A 25,399-nucleotide genomic window follows, 5' to 3' on the forward strand; every position below is an offset into this window, starting at 1 on the left:
GACAACCAACCACAAAGCTTGCCGGAGACTTGCCTTGCATAGCAACAAAAATAAATTCCTTTTTTTTTTTGGAACTAAATGGGATGGTGTAGGTGAATGTAATACTATAGGCTGTAGGAAAAGAAACATCCATAAATTGTAATGAATCACAGAAACAGTCTATTGCCACAGTGAGCGCTATTACAATAAGAAAATACATTCCATTTCCATGTTGTTAATATCTGAGGTAACATCGTGTATTGAAATACATATGTATGTATATATAGATATATATTTAATGTGCCAAACTGGACCTGCCCAACAGAAAAGATGATAACTAATTCATGGGTTATTGCATAATGACCAGTCAGTCTCTAAGGATGATATGTCTCTGTAGCCATGTTTTATAACAGAGCCTTTCAAACAAGAGTTACCGCGGCAGCGCCCTGAATGGTTACGTCAGGGTAATCCTTTTTTCCCTACCCTGCCTGTTTAAAATGGTCCCCGCAAAGTGTTGCTCGGACGTTGTCGTGGCGACTTTTGCCAAATTCTACCCTAGCGTTACCCCGACATTACCGTGACACCACCCTGACAACATTTCTGTCAGAACTCAACTCAATACGGAAGCTTAAAAGTGCCAACCAGATGACGAGATAAGAAGACGAGAAGACAAGTTAAATATCGAGAAGCCGAGTTTCTGGGACTCGGCAAGTCGACTTATTTAGGTCAAGAAGACATGATAATAAGTAGTTAGGAACTCGGCAAGTCGACTTATTCGGGACAAGAAGTCAAAATGACAAGTTCTTGAAACTCGGCAAATCGACTTGTTTAGAACAAGAAAACAAGATGCCGAGTTGTTGAAACTCGGCAAGTCAACTTATTTTGGAAAAGAAGACAAGATGTTGAGTTTTAGGAACTTGGAAAGTTGACTTGTTTGGGACAAGAAGACATGATGATGAGTTTTTGAAACTCGGCAAGTCGACTTGTTTGGGACAAGAAGTCAAGATGACAAGTTGTTAAAACTCGGCAAGTCGCTTTGTTTAGACCAAGAAAACAAGATGCCGAGTTGTTGAAACTCGGCAAGTCAACTTATTTTGGACAAGAAGACAAGATGTGGAGTTGCTTGAACTTGGCAAGTGGACTTGTTTTGGGATAAGAAGACATGATAATAAGTTGTTGAAACTGAGATAGTCAATTTGTTTGGGACGAGAAGTCAAGATGACAAGTTTGTTGTTGAAACTCGGCAAGCCGACTTGTTCAGAACAAGATGAAGAGTTGTTAGAACTCGATCAGAGAGTCGACTTGTTTGGCTGGAAAATTGACTTGTTTGGGACAAGAAGACAAAGATTTCGATTTCTTTGAACCCGGCAAGTGGTCTTGGTTGGAACAAGAAGTCAAGATGATGAGTTGTTGGAACGTGGCAACTCGACTTGTTAAGTTCCAACAACTCATCATTTTGTCTTCTTGTCCCATACAAGTCGACTTGTCGAGTTCCAACTTGTTATCATGTCTTCTTGTCCCAAACAAGTCAACTTACCGAGTTTCAACAACTCGTTATTATGTCTTTTTGTCCCAACCAAATCGACTTGCCGAGTTTCATCAACTTGTCATCTTGACTTCTTGTTCCAAGCAAGTCGACATTCCGAGTTTCAACAACTCGTTATCATGTCTTCTTGTCCCAAACAAGTCGACTTTCCGAGTTTCAACAACTCGTTATCATGTCTTTTTGTCCCAAGCAAGTCGACTTGCTGAGTTTCAACAACCTGTCATCTTGACTTTTTGTCCCAAGCAAGTCGATATTCCGAGTTTCAACAACACGTTATCATGTCTTCTTGTCCCAAAGAAGTCGACTTTCCGAGCTCCAAGAACTCGTCATCTTGTATTTCTGTCTAAAACAAGTCGACTTGCCGAGTTTCGGCAGCTCATCATGTCGTCTTCTCGTCCAAAACAAATCGACTCAACAACTCGGCTTCATGTCTTCTTGACCTAAACAAGTCGACGTGCCGAGTTCCAATAATTCGGCTTCTCGGTATTTAGCCTGTCTTCTCGTCTTCTTATCTCGTCATCTGGTTGGCACCTTTAAGCTTCCGTAACTCAACCCGCACGCGCAACATTGCAAACACAGAATGATTGACACGCCAAGCGCCGATCACGTGCATGGATTGTAACCAATGATCACTATGTAGTTAATCAATGATTGTATGTGCACAATCTAGAACAATAGGCGGCACTGGCCGGTAGGCTGGTAGTCACACCAGTGAACAAAACCCCTTTTAGTCCATGGGCCAAGAGCCGAAAAATGGGTTGTTGGTACCACCCGAGGTGGCAAAACCTTTTTGGTGTCATTTTGTTTGTCGGACATAGATACGCTTATCAAGCTATGACAGCATTTCCAAATGAGTAGCTTAGTCATAATAAATGAATTTTTAACCAATTTGGTCTCGTTTTATATCCCTATACTTCTGAATCGAAACTAACCGCTATACAAATACGAGCACTGCCTTCTGTATGTCCACAGGTGTTCTGTTGTAAACGCGATGCGCTTAGTCTTCATTCAAAGCAGCGAAGGGAATATCCAAAGGGTTATGATGTCCACAGCTGTCACGCGGTGCGCTTAGTCTTTATCTAGAACAATGTACCGTTATCATATCTAAAGTTCCTAATAAAAGGGATTATCTATACTGTTTTTATACCACCCTCTCAACAAATACATCAGTTTTAAACAAAAATCACTCTGTTCATTTACAACATTATTAATTATAATGTATTGTAGTGTACCGGTACATTGTTTTTGCATAATCTTTCATTGTTGGATGGAAATAAAGCGACATTGGCGTGGTATTAGCGTTTTCAACCAAGCGTTTTCACCGGAAAATGATAAATAATTGAAAAAGACGCTAAAATTCACGAGAAATTGCTTTGGTGTTGTTGTTGTTGTTTTTAGATAAAGGGATATACACTGTATCATAAGCTGTGGATATTCCCTTCGCCGTCTTGAATATTAGACTAAGCGCTGTGGACATCATAACCCTTGGATATTCCCTTCGCTGCCTTGAATAAAGACTAAGCGCACCGCGTTTACAACAGAACACATGTGAACATACAGAAGACAGTGCTCTTCTTTGTATAGCGGTTGGTCTCGATTCAGAAGTACAGGGATATAACAACGAAACCAAATTGGTTTAAAATTCATTTACTATGACTAAGCTACTCGTTTGGAAATGCTATCATACCTTGATAAGCACATCTATGCCCGACAAACAAAATGACACCAAAAAGGTATTGCCACCTCAGATGGTACCAATATCTGGCCTGGCCCATGGACTATTTCGTGGAAACCTCCCCGGGTAGGCCCATGGTTTTCGATGTGTATCTGTTAAAACGGTACCCCCCCCCCCCTCTCTCTCTCTCTCTCTCTCTCCTGGGGTATTATTGGAATTTTAGAGGAATTTTGTTCTCCGGAGGTTGTTGCAGCAAGGTCTGTTAAACAGGTCTAGTTTTCGCCGTCATTTCGTATAAAAGGGGATGCGCAAATAAATATTGCGCAAAAATTTAAGAAACAAAAATAAAAATTACTCGACTTTACATGTCTTTAAACTAATCTGACAGATGAAACAATGAAGTAGGCTATTTTACTTGAAGATTATACCACATCAGTTTCATTCGTCGAAAGTGATCGAAAAAAAAAATCCGATCAGCTTTTTCAATTAGGGTAAAATTTCCAACAGTTTCACATCATACAGCTCAGATTTACACTTTTGCAATTATTTCTGGACAGTATTTACTTTTGTTTTCATGCTTCAAAATTAGAAGAAATGTATATTAGTTGATAAATCAACAAGCAATATGCAGATAACATTAGTTACGTCATGGACCTAGGTCCATGGTTACGTTGAGACAGTGATCCTTAACTTCGAGGATAAGCTCTATGGGGTGCAAAGTGCCGCACGGTCGATTTCGTTACGAAGTCGATTAAATGACTGATTTCGTACCGTGTGAAACTTGGCGCCCCATAGAGCTTATCATCGTAAACCAGGAAAGGAAATACAGCCCCAAAATGGGAAAATGAATATTCATGTAAATAGAACCTGTACTAAGCAAAGTGTTATCTATTTTGTCCGGAAAATGTTTACGTTCGGGAGATTTCTAACCTTTCAGGGGCAATATGGATTCTGTGTTTACATCTAAGCAAAATCTACATAAACTCATAAAGCAGTACTTTGTCCTCTCCTTTTATGTCATCCTCTGTACCAGCTAAATTATGTGATTCTTAGATTGTAAATTCGAGTAGCATACTGTGTGCCTTCTATGTAAATAACTGTACTGATGTGAATTGTTCAATGTCCCAACGCATCTCATGTACTGAACTGACATTCCAACTTCTCACATCTTGATTGTAACATGTGTGCAGACTTTCATCTGTGTGTAAGTATATAGCTTAAAATGTGAAATTTGTAGACACCATGCTTTTACTCTTTGAACTTATGACATCTACCACTAGTAGAAGTTTGTTGTTACTGATTTTATGTATTTCTGTGTAGCTGTTCATAGCACACCATATTGATGTAAAGAAGAACTGTGAAATAAAGAAATGCTTTGTTACTGCAATCAAATCATCTGATCCATTTTTTCTGCTGCCTGAAGTGGACAATCTCTTAAAACTCTACTATCTACTACAAATGTTTGCATTTCATGCTTGTACTTGTATTTCTTAAGATATCATAGCTACTTATTAATATTTTCAAGCCATCTAGCTGAAGTGAAATACGGTACAAACATGCCAATCATATCCCTCTGCTGAAAATATTCAGACATGCGTGGAGATCTAAGTGATTGGTTATCTGCCAGTTGGGTCACCATGCTTGATATGGCCATTACAGACCCTCTACAGAGAAAAATGAGTATTACAGACCTATTGCCTATCTGTCATCTTATATATGTACAGTTCATGTGGGCACCTATTCTTCTCCAGTATGCAATACTCAACTAAGGCTACGGTCACAACTCAGAGCGGCGACCGACCGATTTGTAGCCTGCTCGGTCGCTGCTGAAATTTTGGCACCGCTCAGCACTTTTTGGAGATGTTGAGCAGGCTGTAAAACCCTAGCGATGACCGAGCAGTGTCCTGTCGATTTCCCGTCGGTCACCGACCGATTTTCAGTAAAATTTTGGCGAAATATGGGGATCTGCAACGCGCAGAGTCCGAGCAGTCACCGAGCGATGCCCCATCGGCAACTGGACGATCTCCCACCGGCCACCGGTCGATTTTTACGAAATCGCTCAGCGACCGACAGGTGATCGATAGGTCATCTACCGGTGACCCGTAGGCGTACCGGCGGCCACCCGCCGGTCTCTGTCGGAAATTTCTCACGAGCTACCTGTGTTTATATGTACCCATGTGATTTGTGATGTGTTAATTAATAATTAAGATAAAACTCGAGGCAAAAAATCTGAGTTAAATTATCAACTAACAAACCTCAGCTACGTGATACCACAAATAACTAGAAATTAGGAAATAAAACAAAGGGAGGAACACCCAAGATGGAACGAAGTTTAGAATAGATTAGAATTTTCCAAAATATCTTGTTTGCTTCTATATTCTACCGTATTTTTCTATCCCTATTTAATTTCATATCTTAATTTTCCCCATCTCTTGTCATTAATTTCTCCTTAAATCAATAGGCCTTTAATTTTTTTTTTTCAGTTCAGTTCAAATTTATTTCATATTTCCATTTTCTCGATGAGATTACAAAATCATTGACAATAAAACAAGAATACAAAATCTATACAATCATATCTTTTGATTGAAGAAGAAGAAGAAGAAAAAAAAACATACTTTACACAAATGTACATGTGGTCATATCATATGAAGATGTCACAAGTAAGTATCAGAAATATGATGGGGCCTACATAAAAGCTTTAACGCTTGTAAAACTGTAGGTTCCTGAATTCACAGGCATATACATGTAATTATACGGAGAACGGATATGTTTGCCTTGACCAGGTAAAACTTTACCAGTACAAAAATCGATAAGGAATAAATTAATGAACCACATAGATATCGCACAAACCAGACTGTATACGGATCTCGCAGTGTTTGAAAAAAAAAATGCTTTATATCAAAAGATGTATCGGTACCATTAAATAACTTAAATAACTTGGTGCTGCGGACAAGGACAAAAGACTGGGAGTATAAAAAAAAAAGTTGCTAAAAACTTGGTAGTGTGTATCCACTAAGTCATAACTGTTTTAATTTGCGTTTGAAGGTGAATAAAGATAAGGAAGAAGTAATATCTTAAGGGAGGTCATTCCAATATCTTGGTCCAGTAAATATAATTGTTTTCTTTGCAAAAATAGTGCGAGAACGGGGAAGGTGATAGGCATCACTCTGGCGAGTGGGATAACAGTGGATAGAGCGATTCCTTTTGAACAAGTGGATAAAAACAGATGGTAATTCATTAGTTGTTAGTTTATACATGTTAGTTAATGAATGATAAGGTAACCAAACCATATTTTACTACGTGAACATATCGACACTAACTTTTTAGCTTTCATCTCTTTTGCCCCAAAGTGGTTGCCTCTGACTTCCATGTCCCTCATGTTGGTTGCCGAGATATTGAGATGCTGAGATGTTGGTGGGGTTTCCTTGCCTCTTATCCCTCCCCCTGCTTCTTCCACATTGGGCTAGATTATCTTCTCCATCTAGTCCCTGGTTTCCTTCAGTGCTTCTGTCATGTTTATCTGAACATCTTTAGTCCCTAAATCGCTCGACGGTGACCGCTCGATCTATTCTCTTGGTTTTCTTCTGTGCTGTTGTCATTTTTGTCTCTATTATTTTTGTTCCCTAAATCGCTCGGCAGCGACCGCTCGATTAGATCAGTGCCTGGGTGGTTCCCGCTCGGACACTGAGCTATTTTGGGCAGCGAGTGAAAACTGGTCGGTCGCCGCTGAAATTTTAACTCCGCGTTAAAACTTCAGCGGCGACCGACCAATGCCCTAAAAATCAGCGGCGCCTGGTTGGTCACCGGTCGGTCACCGGTCGCTGTCCGACCGGTTTTGGCTGAAAACTCGCCGACCGGTTGCCGAGCAGGCTGATTTTGGGGGTTGTGACCGTAGCCTAAGTATACTGGCCATAGCCTTACAGTCTGAAAAATGACCTTTTTCACAGCAAACCAAAGCATGGTATTGACCAAAGGTACAAAAGTAAAAAAATAAATAGAGAACAAAATGCTGGTTTGTGCATTTATTTATTCAAAATAGTACATAGTATCTAATGGCTTTTTTGCACTAATATAGTGCATGGAAGACATGCATGTAATGTCTGCTACTGTATTTAATACTAAATCCCATTGGTCCCTTACATAACTGTAATGGCCACAGAGAATGTTTTCCAAATTGGTACACATTAAAGCTTCAAAATCATTCATGATTACATGTAAGCCTAAGTGAAGACATATTCACCTGATCATGCAGCCACACAGACATTATTATCCATCACTATACACTGTATAGCTAAATGGATACCATTCACCTCAGATCAATACATTCTCGGTGGTATATGTAGTGTGGCCATACTTTTACCCTTGTTAAGTGTGCTAAGGATCAGGCTAATAGTAAGTGTTTTATTTTTTCAATGATGAGCCTATAGAGCAAAGCAGGCTGGAGAAAATATGTTTAAAACTGACATTACTGGCACATCCTCCGAAAAGAAAATTGTGCATCGTTAAATATCTCCAAACAAACTTTGAAAGGACACACCAATTGAGAATGCAGGAAATGCTCTTATCGTAAGCCACAAGAAGCCTTTGAATAAAGTGACCACACAAACCATATTTAGATGGATAAGATCAACCCTCCACTCCGAAGGTGTTGACAGTTTTTATTATTCAAACCTCACTGTACATGGGCAGCATCCTCTTCGGCAGCACTCAGGATGCAACTGCCTGGAGATCAAATTCTTAATGTTGTTGACTGGTCAAGTGAGCATACATTCATAGACAGTTCTTTAATAAGCCTCTTTACAAGACTGGAGCATTCGTGAGGACAGTCCTGGATACCGTGAAACTGGATGAGAGGAATGAAAGGTAAGCCCTTTTAATTAAACTTTTATTGGGGATCTCCAATGTGTACCTTATTCTGTCTGCTATGAAATCACAGCTCTTCACACTTCAAATTTTGAAATAAAATAGAAAGATTAAACAGATACAACCTGTACTTATTCTTCAAAGTTTGATTGGTATTTCCTTAAAAATAGTGGCAAGGTATTACAAGCCCTCCACTTCCATTCCCATAATTGGGCAATTCAAATTTCATTCACTTTGTTTTCAGCTGAAGTTTTCTATATAGGCTGCAGTGCACTCCAATTATAATCAACACGGTTAGGACAAAATTCTCATTACAATGAAGCAAAATTTCAGGTCCCAAAATCATCTACATCTTTCTACACTTTACTATTCAGCTTTAACAAAATTTCAATATAACAAAAGAAACTGGCGATCCCAGGCAACGGGAGTCGCTTGTACATCGTACAATTGTATATACCAGCTCCAAAATATTAATATGCATGCGTAGAATTTTTTTTTTTCCACGCAATTCTCTCCGTTATTTGTCATAAAGAGTTGTTTTTGAGTTTGTGAATGCTAGTTACTTGGACATAATGAAACACACATCTCAAGCTATCAATACAGTTGTAAGTTTAGTTGAAAGAACAATGGTACATGTATGCCATATGTCAAGAAGATTACCAGACTTGGAAAATGTGTATTGACATCAACCTAGCAAAGAAAGGTTCCCAGAAAACTTTAGGAGTAATACTGGTAAATGAAAAAATAAAGAAACTTCATTTGCCTGCTCCTGAAATATGTGACATATCACCATGATTACCAGATAAAGTTGCAGGCACCAAAACAAGTAACTGGGGGAGGTGATTGAGTTGGAAAATGAGGAATATAACTTCTGCTTTAAAAAAAACTAGAAATGTCGCTTTGGCGACTGGTATGCCTCCGCCATAGTGCATGATTTTCCCAATAGGCCTAGATAGTACATGTGGACAATGTGTGATTACATTTTCACAAAATTGGCAAAATATTGAAATGACAAGTTTGTCACAAATGTGTTGAATGTTCACCTTCCTTGACCTAGGTTTAATTGGATGAATAGGAGAGCATGTATCTAGGGATTTAAAGACTTTAACTCGACTTTGACCCATTCATACATTTAGGCATTGAGTAATTTTCAAGGTACAGGTGTGGAGAAAAAGTGCAATTTCTGAATTGAATAGTAAATTGTTACCATTTTCATCTGGCCCTTGACCCTAAAATTCATAAGATAATCACTTTCAGGTAGAACATGCATAATATGTACTATGTTTCAAGATAACTTGAGCCACTTCCGAGATATGGAGGAAAAGGTTAGTTCAGCACTTTCACTTGATCTTTGACCTTTTGACCTTTGAGGCAAAATAAGAAGAAAAAAAAAACTTTCCAGAGAATTTCTATTAGGTTACACATGTATGCATACACCAAGTGTAAACAAAAAAATAACCCTGCTGGCATTGCATGATAGGAGGGAAATAGTAAAATTTTGAAGTGTTGCACTTGGCCTTTGACCCCTGACCTTTGACCCCATGAACCCTACATTCTCTAGATAATCACTTCCAGTCAGTATATGTATATACTATGTTCCATGAAGATACCTTGAACAATTTTCCAAGGTATGGAGAAAAAAAAGAAGTTTTAATATTTCTACTTGACCTTTTGACCTTTGACCTGACCCAAACTTTCACCAGAGAATCTTAATTGGGTTGTACATGTATACACTAAGTTTCAAGAAAATATTTTCAGGCATTCAATAGATATGGTGGAAATAGTGAAATTTTATGTATTTGACCCTGACCTTTTGACCATTGACCTTTGACCTCATGACCTAAACTTTCACCAGAGAATCTTAATTGGGTAATACATGTATACACTAAGTTTCAAGAAAATATCTTCAGGCATTCAATAGATATGGTGGAAATAGTGAAATTTTATGTATTTGACCTTGACCTTTGACCTTGAGCATGTGCACCCAAAAGTTGATAGGCACAACTTCACCCCCTAATACACATACATGCCAAGTTTCATTAGGATACCTCAACAGGTTTTGATAGTTACCTTGTCCACAAAATTCATTACGGACGGACAACCCGAAAACATAATGCCTCCGGCACCACTCGTGGCGGAGGCATAAAAAAAATTGGTATTAACTTCCATAAAAATTCATAATGTTTACAAATTCACATCTTGTAGTTTCTTCTGAGCATGGTGCAGCAGTGTTTTATATTGACTACTTGCATTTAATAACAGCCAAGTTCTTGTACTTTTGCATGCATCTGAACTTCAAAGCTGATTTTGCCACAACTTATCTAGTGGATGACATTCTCATCACTTCTTTAGCAGGTTTGGGAAAATAAAGCAGAAGATCCATGTCAACAGGAAGCTCTGAGTCTGGTGACAATAAGATTACCTTAAGATAACAATCCAATGTTTGGCAACTGTATCAGGTTTTCATGGTGATGGTTCGCTATGAACTTAACTCACACAAACTGTGAGAACACAGAAATGGCAAGCCTTTAACATCATTCTACATGACAGACAAAAATTATACAGCTGTATAACATAACACATGATAACAAATGGCCAGCAAGAAAACATGACATAGTATATATTTAATGTATCTTGACATTTGATATAAGAACATCTAATTTATGTTTTAATCCGAGGGCCCTACCTACAAAACTGTAAAGCTACAGTGCAGAGAATAGACATTGGGATGGACAGAGGCACTTCCACATTCCTCTGATGGAGGGAGAGAAGACAAAATGAGCATCTGTATGATTCTTACACAAAAGACACTCAAGGGGTAATGGATGACAATTCTGTCAGTCATTCAACATTACAATTTACAGCTGGTAGGCATGATGTACAGTAGTGTTTTTCTGATGATTCATTAATTTACCAGGAATATACTTTGACGCAGTGTTTTCCAGCATTTTTAAGTTCACCACATACAACTGTATACCACTGAGCTAGAAATAGGGGTGGAATCACACCAACTGCAGCTGAAGAAGCGTCTCTTTTTTGCACTTTGTTTTAGCTCACTAATTCCATGGAAAATTCACTGATAGATGGCTTTGGACATAAGAGGAGCATGTACCAAATTTCAGATTTCAATGCAACTAGATTATAAAATTCCACTCTCTCTCTCTCTCTCAAATCCCAGAGTCTATTCAAAATACAGTGAAACCCTGTTCTAACGAGTTCGGTTATAACGAGGAACTGCTTATAACGAAGTGATCGCATCGGTCCCATTTTCCTTTGCGTGTAAACCTATGGCAGAACGATACGGTTACAAGTTCGGTTATAACGAGGACAATTTCAGTATATCATGATAAAGAAAAACAAAGCAATTTGATCAGATATAACGAGGTTCCATTTCTTGCCTTGCGCTTTCAAACACGCGACAAACGAAACATTGAAAACCGAATTCACGGTATCCATGTCTCTTTCCCGTTTTTGAAAGTACCCTTCCTTCTACGTTTTCTTCTAAACCATGCGACAAGACACAGAAATATCTTCCGATGTTCCTACTAAGTTATTTAATAAAATCATTCGATTTTCTTTATCGAAAGATAAGCGTGCGTGATAGTAGGTCAGACCACAACACAACGAAAAAAATAACGCATTCAAAAACTTTTCATGTAGCCACACTCGTGGCCAAAAATGGAAAATTGGAATGCGTGTGCAACTCATCACTATATCCTTTCCTTTTTTAGTTCCAACTTCCAGATGTTTTGCTGGCTAGTAAATATGAGTGTGTAATGATTAAAGCCGAAATAATTAATGAAATCATCGCAATCCCGCCGGGCGACAGTAGCGTAGAATAGTTGAATAATACATGTTAATCTACATAATCGAGTCGGTGTTCAGACAAAGAAACAAACGCATTTAACAGTTTGAATAGATCTCGGTTTGTTCATTATCATTTAAAAAATGATAATGTAAATATGTGGGTGTATGATTAAAGCCGAAATAATTAATGAAATCATCGTGACCCCGCCGGGTGATGATGCAGCGTAAAAATAGTTGAATAATGCATGTTAAGCTACTTAACTGAGTTGGTGTTCAGAAAAAGAAACAAGCGCATTTAACAGAATAGATCTGGGTTTGTTCATTATCGTTTTTAACACTGGATTTCACAGTGAAGATTTTTCTTTCTTTCAAAATGGTCTATGAGGTACAGATTTACGTAAAAAGGATCACAACCTTCCAAATTGAACCCCGTCACATTTTTTTTTTCCAAGAACAGATGTACAAAACGTGAAGAGATTTTCGGAAGAAAATAAAGAACACATTTTTAATCCCTTCGGACGCAACGATCATACATTGTATAGGATTACAACCAAAATGATTCATGAAATCATCGCATTCCCGCTGGGCACCAACAGCGTAAAATACCTTGCAAGTTACGGTATGTATGCTATTTGCGCTGGTGTTTAGAAAAACTTAACAAACGCATTTTATACAATCTGATTTTGCTCATTGTCATTTTACACTGTATTTCACAACCAAAAATATATAATTCTTTCAGATTGGTTCAATACAAGAGGAAGAGTTAAATGTAGAAAGAATCACGAATATGATCCTATCGAGTAGGCCTTCTTTTTAAGAACATAATGTCTAACTATTGCGAAGAGATTTTTGGAAGAAAAATAAAGAATTAAAGGGATGGTACAGTATTGGTGGAGATGAGAATTGGGCTTTTAAATTTTTTGCGAGATACCAAGAAAACACTTTTGAAGTAGTACAGAGCATACCATTTTAAGAGGAATTCAAAGTTTATTTGATGAAAATCGGGTTTGGAATGACTGAAACATCCAAAAACAAAGTAAAACAAAGTGATCGTAACAAAGTGTGGGTTCCACACTTATCAGAATCGCTCTGTTTTGGATACATTTGTATCTCAGCCGTTTCAAAACCAATTTACATCAAATAAACGCTGAATTCCTCATGGAATTACATGCTCTTTCATATTCTATAAGAGGTTTCTCATTATCTCACCCATAAATGTTAGAAACCTGAAATTAGGTCTCAACCAAAACTGTACGATCCCTTTAACGCATTTTAACCCCTTCTTTTTCCCCGTCATTTTTTTTTGTTGTTGTATCAATTCACAAATAATTTACCTTTATTCTCTCAATTATAATCATCCATAATTGTGTAATAACAACGCAAAGGATGTTCTTAAGTTTGATTGATGGGTATGTGACGTCGTGCTTATGTTTTTCTTTGTTTTCAATGCGTACGGTTATAACGAGGTACCGGTTATAAAGAGGTAATACCGCCGGTCCCACAGACCTCGTTGTAACAGGATTTCACTGTATATATGACAACATACTGATGGCTCCTCTATTGTTTTTGCATGACATATGACAGACAAATTCTTGGCTGTGTCTAGAAAGAGTAAAATTGCAATGGTGCATTGCTCAGTGCAATGACTCAATCAAATAACATTCAACTGCAATATGCCTTACAACAGTCACATATTGGTAGACTCACAATATGCAGGAACTATGCCTCACAACTTTCCACTTTGCTCCCACTTGACCTCACATCCAATGGCTAGATGATCTGATGGGAAGACTTGATTGGGTAGAGCTACGTGACTAATGATGTCATCATGTGAGGGCATGGGGATTTCCCTTATCACGCTGAGATGATGGCTGTCAATAAGAATGTAGTCTAGTGATGCAACAAATCCAGCCACAAAGTTGGTGTACCTCTGGCTCGTGCAGGCATTGGTAAAATCCAGGTCATGGGTGAGGGTCATACCTCCGCAGAACTCTGCTATGCCTCCTACAGGACAATATATAAAAAAAAAAACTTACGCACATGCACAACCAAACTAAACCCCACCTCATGCTCTAGTAACTCCATCACCAGCCTCACAACCTCACTGAGCTGCCCTCATTGCCCACACACAACACCTCACCCTAGCAGGCCTAACTCCAACCACCACTACAGTAAGTAACAATCAGCACCTTTTTTTCATATTCACCATTTATTTAGAACAACTCTTAATGTTCCGAAAATTCAGTGTTGTCACTATGTTCAGTTGTCCATTAGCCCACCACCGTTTTTATTTTTTCTCCAATACCACCAGAATGTTTCGGTTCCCCACAACTGGCCGCCAATTGACTGCCGGTATGTAACCGGGACTAATGTGAAGTGTGCATTTCACACCGTACGTATTTATAGATTCTATTCTTCCCTTCCTGTAACCTTGAATGCTGTCAAACACATTATTATACACTTATTTCCGGTTAAAAACGCTACTTATGACTGTGCTCTGTTCTTCCTTTTTTGTATGTGCCTATGTTCCGTTTATTTATACATACACTCCTTGATTTAATTACTATGATGACTTTATTAATTGCCGTTATTGATTATATGGTTGCCTGCTTTGACATACGCGAGGAGATTCACACGTGTGTTTGTGCGTACATATCTGTATCTATATGTACATGTGTGTGCGCAGATGTTTAGTCATACGTATTAGTAAATGCTTATAATATTATGTATGCTTGTTTGTGATTGTATGTATGCAAGTTATATTATGTAAGATTGATGCATATATACACTCCCATCCGTGTATTTACTCTGTGCCGTCTCTGCCTCTATCACAGTCGTTATTATTTTCACTATTGCTTTGATCATCATTATTCTTATGATATCCATGTTTTGTATTTTGTCCGATTTGTCCTCAGTCTTGACAAAGGGCAGAAAGCCCGAAAGCTTGAAGTAAAATCACTTGTGAGGATTCAAAGCAACGAGAACCGCCTCCTTACTCTCGTAAAAAAAAAAAAAAATATATATATATATATATATACATTGTATGATCAGCTAGATCTACTTACACTTTACAGTAAGCAAACATGACTTAAAAATGAACTAAAAGTGAATACTGGAAAAAAAAAAAAAAAAAAAAAAAAAATCATGACATGAATATCATGAGATGTCAAGGTTAGGTTTGAAAGTAATACCAGCTGTCTGACCTCTCTGTGTCATGCTGAGATATGTCCAAAAAAAGAAAAGAAAAAGAAGAGAGAGAGAGAGCAAAAATTCATACAGTAGGAAATACTGAGTAAGCTAAAACACTTACCACCATACCACTGGACATGATTGGGAGAGATATACTTCTTGGATATAAGCTCAAACACACCAGGATCAGATGTTTGACAGTTAAGGTCTCCACACAGCACTAGTGCTAACTTGCATCCTGGTAACTGTGGATGGGAAATCAAGAAAAGACACATTTCCAAAGCATAAAAAAAATATGTGTTTCATACACACACAAGTTTTGTTTTGTTTTTCTTCTTACAAAAGTCAACACAACTTTAAGACATTTGTCTGATTCAAACGTTTTTAACCCATTTATTTCATGATGACACAGTCTTCCATAGCAAACAGGGGGAACACTGCAGGATAGATGCAGATGTTCAGAGGAAGAAAAGGATTTTTAAAAATCAACAAAATAAGCAGTTATACCACCATTTTGTTCACATTCTAAAATTAGAAGCATGACTACTTAAGGGAGTTAAATGTGATGAAACCCAGTGAGTGACCTACGGTGAAATAAATAAGCTCAACTCAACTCAACTCACAGGCATCAGGGGTATGTGTGCACTTCACAAGAAAATGTAATTAACCACAAACTTCTGAGCAGAGTCTGGTAATTGATAGCAAGTTCTGATTGTTTGAATATTACTTAATCATTTCACATACCATAATACCAGCACCTTATCAAAGCTCATCATGATTTTTCTGAATAACCTCACTTGCAGCCTTAACAAGTTAAAAAGCAGCAACATATCTTGGTTAAATGAAAATTACAGTATACACTACCATAATTGCAGAGTATCACTAGATGATGGCCTTGCATGTAAAATGACATTACTGGTAGTTGATTTTAAGTGTCAAGATTAATATTTATAAAGTAAAAACATACAAAAGGGATATACTATACTGCCTGTCCCAGTCAGGATGTGCAATAGCTCTGAAGCTGTTACGTTAGACTCTAAGTCAATCCCCCCCCCCCCCCCAAGTATTAAAGTAACATTTTCCTTGGACTTGCCTATCAGCAGTCATGGTTAGGCATACAAATACACATGAATTATAAGAGAGTAGCTGAAGGATTGAATGAGTGAAACACACCTTTGTTGCATACTGCTGTTGTATCCTCTGAAGATGCCTAAGAATGACTATTGCCTGTATCAGACGAATGTGGCCTGCTCTCGGGTGGAAGTATAGATGTGTATTGGCAACACATAACAGCTGAGTTGGATTATGAATGTCTTCCAGAATAGCTACCTATATTTCACAAAAACAGACAAACAAAATATAAAACAGACATAAGGCGCTGGGGAAAAATATTTTAATAATGCAAATATTTTAGTGAAATGTATATGGTCTTCTGATGGGAAAAGACAATTTCCCTGATATATATGATGCATACATACATCAGACTGGTCCACAACGTGAATGAGCACAGCATTTAGCATGAAAAAAAAAACAAAAAACAAAAAACAAACAAACACAATAAATCTTGATGCTGTGCACAAATGAGTGTCCGTGAAGTGCATGTCACAGGCATGACATAAATATTCTCTAGCTACCGAAGTTGATGCCAGCTCAAGGGCCCTGGAAGCTCTAGGGGTCTCTATGTTCTCTGGTGCTATCTGTGTCTTAGTCTTATTTGTAATTACTCGATCACTCCGAAAGAGCTGTTATCAAAGGAGTAACCAAACAAGGAAAAGTAGAAATTACGCGGTGCGTAATATATGTCCCCGCCGGAAGTAGCATTTTGTAACAAAATGTGCAATATACGTAAAAAATCAAGGTCAAAGGTCAAAGAAGTCAAAGGTCAAAATTCTGTGTAGAAGTTTTGAAGCCCTCACCTAGTGCCATCACATAAAGCAAATGGAATCGAAATTGGGTTAGAAATGGCGAAGGAGTAGCATTTTGTAGCCAATGTACAATATAGGTCAAAAATCAAGGTCAAAGGTCAAAGAAGACAAAGGTCAAAATTCTGTGTAGAAGTTTTGAAGCCCTCACCTAGTGTTATCACATAAAGCAAACGGAATCGAAATCGGGTTAGAAATGGCGAAGGAGTAGCATTTTGTAGCAAAATGCACATTATAGGTCAAAAATCAAGGTCAAAGGTCAAAGAAGTCAAAGGTCAAAATTCTGTGTAGAAGTTTTGAAGCCCTCAACTAGTGCCATCATATAAAGCAAACGGAATCAAAATCGGGTTAGAAATGGCAAAGGAGTAGCATTTTGTAGCAAAATGTACAATATAGGTCAAAAATCAAGGTCAAAGGTCAAAGAAGTCAAAGGTCAAAATTCTGTGTAGAAGTTTTGAAGCCCTCACCTAGTGCCATCACATAAAGCAAACGGAATCGAAATCGGGTTAGAAATGGCGAAGGAGTAGCATTTTGTAGCAAAATGTACAATATAGGTCAAAGGTCAAGGTCAAAGGTCACAACTGAAATTCTGTGTAGAAGTTTTAAAGCTCCCATGTAGTGCTATCATATAAAGCAAACAGAATCAAAATTGGCTCATAAATGACAGAGAAGTAGCAAATTGAACATTTTGATCACACACGGACGCACACACGGACGCACGGACGGACGCACGGACGGACGGACACACACACGTACGGAGCCCGTTTCATAGTCCCCTGCTCGAACTCGTTCGGCGGGGACAAAAATACACAGATATTTATATAGCGGCATTTCTTGGTACAATTTCAGACATATTGAGCCAACTTCCAAGATTCTTCTCGTCTGCATGGCATCAGTTTGTGGCAGGGTGCCTGGAATATTGCACATGTCACACAAGAATTAACCCCAAAATTTCAGCATGTTGCTGCGAGACACCTACACTAAACACTCTGTACGTCACTAAACTACAATAAGTTGACAGACCATCAAAGTTGTATACAATTTTATCAATATGAATGGCATTTGCCATGTGCACAAGGATGAACATATTTAGGATTATCAACCTCTTCACTGGTTGGCATGAAAAAACTGTTAGATGTAGTGTCCACTTTGTTGTCCCCGCCGAACGAGTTCGAGCAGGGGACTATGAAACGGGCTCCGTACGTGTGTGTGTCCGTCCGTGCATCCGTGTGTGCGTCCGTGTGTGATCAAAATGTTCAATTTGCTACTTCTCTGTCATTTATGAGCCAATTTTGATTCTGTTTGCTTTATATGATAGCACTACATGGGAGCTTTAAAACTTCTACACAGAATTTCAGTTGTGACCTTTGACCTTGACCTTTGACCTATATTGTACATTTTGCTACAAAATGCTACTCCTTCGCCATTTCTAACCCGATTTCGATTCCGTTTGCTTTATGTGATGGCACTAGGTGAGGGCTTCAAAACTTCTACACAGAATTTTGACCTTTGACTTCTTTGACCTTGATTTTTGACCTATATTGTACATTTTTGCTACAAAATGCTACTCCTTCGCCATTTCTAGCCCAATTTCGATTCCATTTGCTTTATGTGATGGCACTAGGTGAGGGCTTCAAAACTTCTACACAGAATTTTGACCTTTGACTTCTTTGACCTTTGACCTTGATTTTTGACCTATATTGTGCATTTTGCTACAAAATGCTACTCCTTCGCCATTTCTAACCCGATTTCGATTCCGTTTGCTTTATGTGATAGCACTAGGTGAGGGCTTCAAAACTTCTACACAGAATTTTGACCTTTGTCTTCTTTGACCTTTGACCTTGATTTTTGACCTATATTGTACATTGGCTACAAAATGCTACTCCTTCGCCATTTCTAGCCCAATTTCGATTCCATTTGCTTTATGTGATGGCACTAGGTGAGGGCTTCAAAACTTCTACACAGAATTTTGACCTTTGACCTTGATTTTTTACCTATATTGCACATTTTGTTACAAAATGCTACTTCCGGCGGGGACATATATTACGCACCGCTTAATTTCTACTTTTCCTTGTTGTATTTACCTTTGACAATGAAATGAAAGTTTTTCACTTCTTTTTTTTTTATCAGAACACTTCTTTTAAACTATGTCAGGTTGGTGATAGTACAAAGGATATCAACATCCTTCTGAAAATTTTCTAACATTTTTGGAAAAAAAAAAAAAGAGAGGATGCTTTCGTACCCACTACTTTGCAGAGATATACAATCTAAGGCATGTGTATAGACATGTCAAACTTGAACTTATGATGCTATATACTGTATTCATCATGACACATGAAAAAATAAAAGGTTAAAGAAAATTGTCAGATATATGTCATACAATTACAAATTGCAAATATTTTACTTTGTGGATTTAAAGGAGTGCAATGTAGTTTGAACATGGTGTGGTACAAGAAACATTAACAATAAAAGTTGTCAAAGTTATGGTGATGTGTCTCAGCACAGCAGTCAGATTATTATGGAGGACTCACCTGGACCACGCTAGTCCGAGTAAGGATCTGATTCAGCATAGCTGGAGATTTGGAGACTCCTTCCAGTAAGTCCGAGTTTGCTAATTCAGTCTCAAATGCTTTGGCCAAGGATGCATCAAATTGCTCAATCAGTCTAAGAACAAGAAATGACAATACTGTAAAAGCTGTTTCTTTCGCGTACAGATACTTTTGCGGTTTCCATTGGTGCCGACTTTTTCGCGTGTGTTTAAATTCGCGGTCAGCAAAATCTGTGTGTGTGTTGACCATCAATACCTGCAATGTTCAAAACATTTCCTTGCGTGGTTAATTTCGCGCGACTTTTCAAAACATTTTTGCGTGATGTTAAATTCGCGGTTCAACCTCAAAACGCGAAAAGTGTGAAAATAAAACCACCGCGAAAGAAACCACTTTTACAGTACACAATTAAGTATTACTTCAGCATTACTTAAGATAAAATTCCTGATTTATTGTGTTATGTTTTGTTGGAAGAAAATGATAATGAAAATAAATGAACTGAACTGAAGTATTCTTCTTGATTGCTAACCATACCCATGCCATACACAAACTTTTGTTGAAAACTACGAACAATTGTCTGTAAGAGTAATCTGTGTACCAGTATACAAAGTCACTCACAGTTCGATAGAAAAGATGCCTAGATGACGACTCATCATCATGTAAGCTTATTTCATACACTGGAAATAAGATCTTTGAATGGGGTTCAATGTGCTCAAAAATAAAGTACTGCATTGTGATTAGGCAAATTAAATACCCTTGAAATCACATACAGGTGTATGATAGTCTGATATTTCGCACAAATACTTTTAGCAGATCATTTCAGATTATGTATCCACATTTTTAAAGAGTGCAAATATACCCATTACATAAAAAGCTTTGCTATTTTGCCAATAATCAAGTTGTTTGTATAATTAATGCATACTCCACATTTTATCATTGATTCATTCATGTTGCACTGACTTAATACATTACTGACTAATCACGGCCACATTTCACATAAAGTTACGATCATTTTTACTTTTCATGAAATGGGGGGCAGCTGTCTGTGATTTTCTGGACAAAAAGAAAAGGGCAAAAAAAAAAAGGGGAAAAAAAAAAAGAACAAACACCTGCACTGCATAGTAGTTTTCATGGTAACACAAAGCTTGCATGATGAAATATTTAGTGACCTCAGTTAGGCAAAACATGTCTGTCAATCTATTTTCATTGAACAGCTACTGGCTCCTGTGATGCAGAGCTCTGCTTTGTAACAGTGCATCAGTACATAATCACACTGAAAGAGTTCAGGCACAAGAGACCCTACTTGCTCTTACAAGGTGGGTTATTAATTTAAAAAACCTCTTGTGCCATTGCACGTGTCCCATTAACCAATGCTGGCCACTGGTGCTGGTCTCGCGGTCCAGGACCAGTAAAAACCACTGTCGGACCAGTCACATTTTCAGGAATCGACCAGTAAAAAAAACAATGGGAAAACTGGGTACCTACTGGTCTGACAGACAGGTCGGACCAGTAGAAAAAATGGGTTAGTGTTTAGCCCTGCATTACCTATTGCAAAAGCTCATAAAACACCCTTATCCAAGGCACACAATTCTGCATCTGTCTTCAATGTGCCGAAGCCCGTCTTCAACAGGTTAAGCCCTTCACTCATCTAGGAGACCTCCTTAAACATGTACACACAAAGCTCCTTGAACTGTACCGTACAGTACACGTGTACTACCACTTGATCAACAGCGTACCTGAACTTGTCTGTTCTGTAGAAAAGGGCTTCTCCCTCTGGCATTTGCTTGCCTTTGCAAAGCAACAAACCCTCAAAACCTTGATCGCTGAAAGCTGGCTTGAGACAGTGTTGAAACAATTTCTTTCCACACTCCTGGAGGCACAGAATGTCAGCATTATAACCTGCCCATAGAGAAAACATTTGAGAATCATGCATTTTTTAGTTGCTGAACATGAAACAATCTATCTGCAAACTTTGCTACAGCTATAAAATGTATCAAAGGGAATTGCCAGGCCAAGGAAGATTTTTTGTTGTTGTTGGTATATTTGATTTGGCTGTACTGACACTTGTCGATGACATATGTACAATGTGTATATACCATGTTGTAGCATAGTATGACTTCTGTGAAGAGAAAAACCAAGAAATAAAAAATGCCATTTACTAGTATATAAATTACATGTACATGCACAACTTTCATCTGTTTGTGCATTTTAATGAGCTGTACATGTTTGGTCAATGCTTAATGCTTCTAAATTTAATATCAGATGCAAGGTATAGGAAATTAAGCATCCACTGCATGGTGGGCTTACATGAGATACATAATCACACATGCAAGCAAGGTGGTTTGCAACCAGACCAGTGTCATGTTCCCCCAATGTCAGATGCATCGAGTATCAAATGTATATTACAGCATGGGAACCTCGCAAAAATTTCCAGAAATGTTGTCCTTTAGCGTAAATGGTAGGAAGAGTTTTGGTTAAAATAGGTGAGATATGTTTATGATGATAAATTTGTCACATGGCAAAAGAAAGTCCTTTTCTATGTTATGGCTCAGTTCCCTTTGATTTGAGCTCTTTCTGAAAGGGCAATCACAATACATTACCAATTAACATCTAATTGGTAAAAGGTGATTAAAGTTCAATGCAAGGGTAAATTTGGACAGGAAAGAGTACAGCCTTGATACATCTCCTAGAGAGAGATTGATGTAATACATATTAGGTGGAAAGTAGTGTTCAGTTCAAACTGTATAAAGCTTGCATTTGCGGCAAGTTGTGGGGGATGGAGCACCAAAATGAAAAGAATACAGGCGAGGGACTGCCAGGTCTCCTTGTGGATGATGGACATGCTTGTAAAAATGTAGAGGTGTTCTGCTGGAGGGCAGTCATGGGGTCAAGGAACTTTACTTTGGTAAAGGACAGGGAGATTGTTGCCACACTGCCTCAATATGGGATTATCACATCTGAGGAAGCTAGTTTGGACCAAGGTGCACAATATGCAAAAACATTATGAAGCATGTCAAAACAGCAGACGGCATTTTGCAGTTAACCTGGGTAGGTTTTATAGATCATACATCAAAACTCAACTATCAATTTGTTGCAGTATCTGCGAGCTACTGTATGTGTGTACATTTTTGTCTTTTGCATCAATCAGGGATAGTTTCATCTATCAGGGACATCAGTATTATCCACATTATTATCCATATTATGTATGCACAATGTCATCCACTGCTACCAAAATTAATGAGTATAAGATTTATCCATATACAGTAAATGATAAAAACTTACTCAAGTGTGCAGACTATATTTACCTGATATTTCCTTGAGCAGTAGCTGTTCTCTGTAGTCAATGTCCAGTGCAGCTGCAGGACAGTAGGGATAGAGGAAGTCCCTAGAGTAGTCTGAATCAGCATACACATCAGCAAGGATATTATATGACATGATTCTGAAGCTACAATAGCAAAGTAAAACAAAAAGAATAAAATCACAAATAAGAGTACTGTACAATGTGGACATCTGCACACACAATTGACAACTCTAATTATAGTGTTGTGTACAGTATGTGTATGTACAAGTGGAATGCTTCATCAGCTGGCTTTCCAAAGGCTTGGTAGCCTTGAAATATCTTCTCTTATCTCATAAATTTCACTATGACCTATAGTCGTTCATTCAAAATGCAGAGCAATGAACACTGTTAAAATGAAAAATTTCTTGTATGCACGCATATCAGCAAAGAGCAAAACTTTCCAACAGAGGTAGATTTGTCATTGGTGGTGTTAGGCATTGTGTTCCCATAGTCACATGTACCAGGTGTTGATCAATGCGCTTCCGCTTCCTAAGCACTACATGCCAAATATGTACAAACAAGAAAGAAAATTTTAGAGGTGGCTGCACATTGATTTCTTGGGACTTCCAAAAAGAAAAGGATCTGTGTTGGGAAAAAGTACATGTGTATGAAAGTATACAGTGTCTGACAGGACAGTTACTGGACATGGCATCAACTACAATTTGTATGTAGGGTGAAAAGTACTTACATGTTGTATGCAAATGCTTTCCCCCACACAGTAGAGCACAAACACTAAAAAACTTCGTCATCTTGAAATTTATCTGTAGATTTTCCATCTCATGAAATTCTAAAAATCTTATAACTAGCTCGACCAGATGCCATGTGAAGCATGTGAACAGCGACAAGGCTGTGTATATTTAATTACTAACTAGAAATCAAACCCACACAAAATAGCACTGGAAAGTTTTCTTTGATTTGCAGAAATTAGTGAAAAAATTTTCATGGATAAAGGCCTGAATTAATGCCGTCTGCTTACAAATACTGTAATAAGCGTTCGCTGATTTCAAATATAATTCTCATGAAATCTAAATATAACATTGTAAAAGTCACCTGGTGACACAGTATGGACCCCTCGCTAATGCCTTACCATTCCTGTGATGTTCTCTCATTTGTGAATGCATGCCTCTTTTCGAATGGATACGTGGCTGGTCCATTTTGAACATCTCTCATCATCACGACATGCTTCTCCTCACCTTCTTTGATGCCATTCCTTGGCAAGCACACAAGCTTTAACTTTGAACCTACATCCTGTACTGATGGGGTGTAGGTTTTCTCTTGTCCAACTTCAATCCATTCATCGTTTGAACCACTATGGACAACTGACATCTTGTCTAACTGCTTGCTATCGGTATCATTCACGCCATGCTCACCGTCACTTTTCTTCACACATCGGAACCATCTGTATTTACAGGCATCTAGGCCTACTGCAGTGAATTCTGTCACTACTCTTGGAAACACTGGGCATCCTACGAGTGAAACAGTTGGCAAAGACAGCTGTAAAATCTTTGGGTAATTCCTACATACAGAGAAGCTTGTATCGTTTATGCATAAAACTGCCCCGTCGATCCAAGCTGCTCTGTTGCACTTTTCCAGGTCGACTTGCACATCGTCCATACACAAACTAACAACAGGCTCGCTGTCGACCACATTACTTGCTTCAGAGGAGGCTAAATCAAGTTTCATCTTCTTCCTCTTCTTCATCTCCTTTTCAAAATGCTTCTTCATTGTGCATTGGATTCGTGAGAGGGCCTTACCTACAACTTCTGTTTGCGGTCGAAGCAAGCTGCTCTGTTTATCACGATACTTGAATGAAATACTCATGTCTCCTTCACCGTCGATGCATCTTACAAACGCTCGCCCCATTCCTATTTCCTTTTGTGACGCAAATACGGCGGGAGGGGGACGACTTTTAATAAAAGTTCGCAGTACTCGACCAAGTGATTTCATAAAATTCATAAAGATATCAACTTGACAACGTCGTTTACACAAGGTTAAGCCTTTAGGGCCTACATGTATCAATGCCTTGCGACCGTGTGTCCGCGTGTAGTGAGTATAACCTGCTAACTGCTGCTGCGCGCTGGCTACATCTCATCCTGGAAAGTATTGCGTAATTTGTAGGCAACTCTCCGCCAGCGTGTTGTAAACTCGGTGCTAGCCAAATCGGCCTGTGCACAAACAACTCGGCCTTTAGGTTTCTTGTCTACTCAGTACTACTAGTATATACTTCCTATTTGAATGAAACGATCCGTACATTACAATGTAGGGCCTACCTTCGATACTAGTACATCGTAGTTATGATTTCGCCGACGAGACTTGTTTGTTTGTTTGTTTGTTTGCAAAATAGTTATAAAAATAAATATAAACTATAAAATAACTTATAAGTTTAAACAGTTATAAAGTTATAAACAGATTTGGATAAAATTGTCAGGGAAAGCTGATAATGACACAAGGAACAAAGCATTCGATGCTGTGATCCAGATCACCGTCTGGATCCAAGTTTCTTTTTTTTTGGGGGGGGGGGGAGCTGGAAAT

General features: G+C 38.3%; 1 protein-coding gene across 1 annotated transcript; it reads right to left on the reverse strand.

Moving 5' to 3' along the window:
• Positions 1-13,413: 13,413 nt before the first annotated feature.
• On the reverse strand, positions 13,414-24,823 carry LOC140245367 (2',5'-phosphodiesterase 12-like). The gene is made up of 7 exons (XM_072324943.1): positions 23,955-24,823; positions 22,833-22,972; positions 21,264-21,426; positions 19,513-19,645; positions 16,233-16,388; positions 15,181-15,304; positions 13,414-13,874 (listed from the first exon to the last, which is right to left on the reverse strand). The coding sequence occupies exons 1-7, from the start codon at positions 24,821-24,823 to the stop codon at positions 13,597-13,599; spliced, it is 1,863 nt and encodes a 620-aa protein (XP_072181044.1). The 3' UTR covers positions 13,414-13,596.
• Between the last annotated feature and the right edge of the window lie 576 nt (positions 24,824-25,399).

The sequence above is a fragment of the Diadema setosum genome, chromosome 22 (assembly GCF_964275005.1).
Source record: "Diadema setosum chromosome 22, eeDiaSeto1, whole genome shotgun sequence".
Classification (NCBI taxonomy): Eukaryota; Metazoa; Echinodermata; class Echinoidea; order Diadematoida; family Diadematidae; genus Diadema; species Diadema setosum.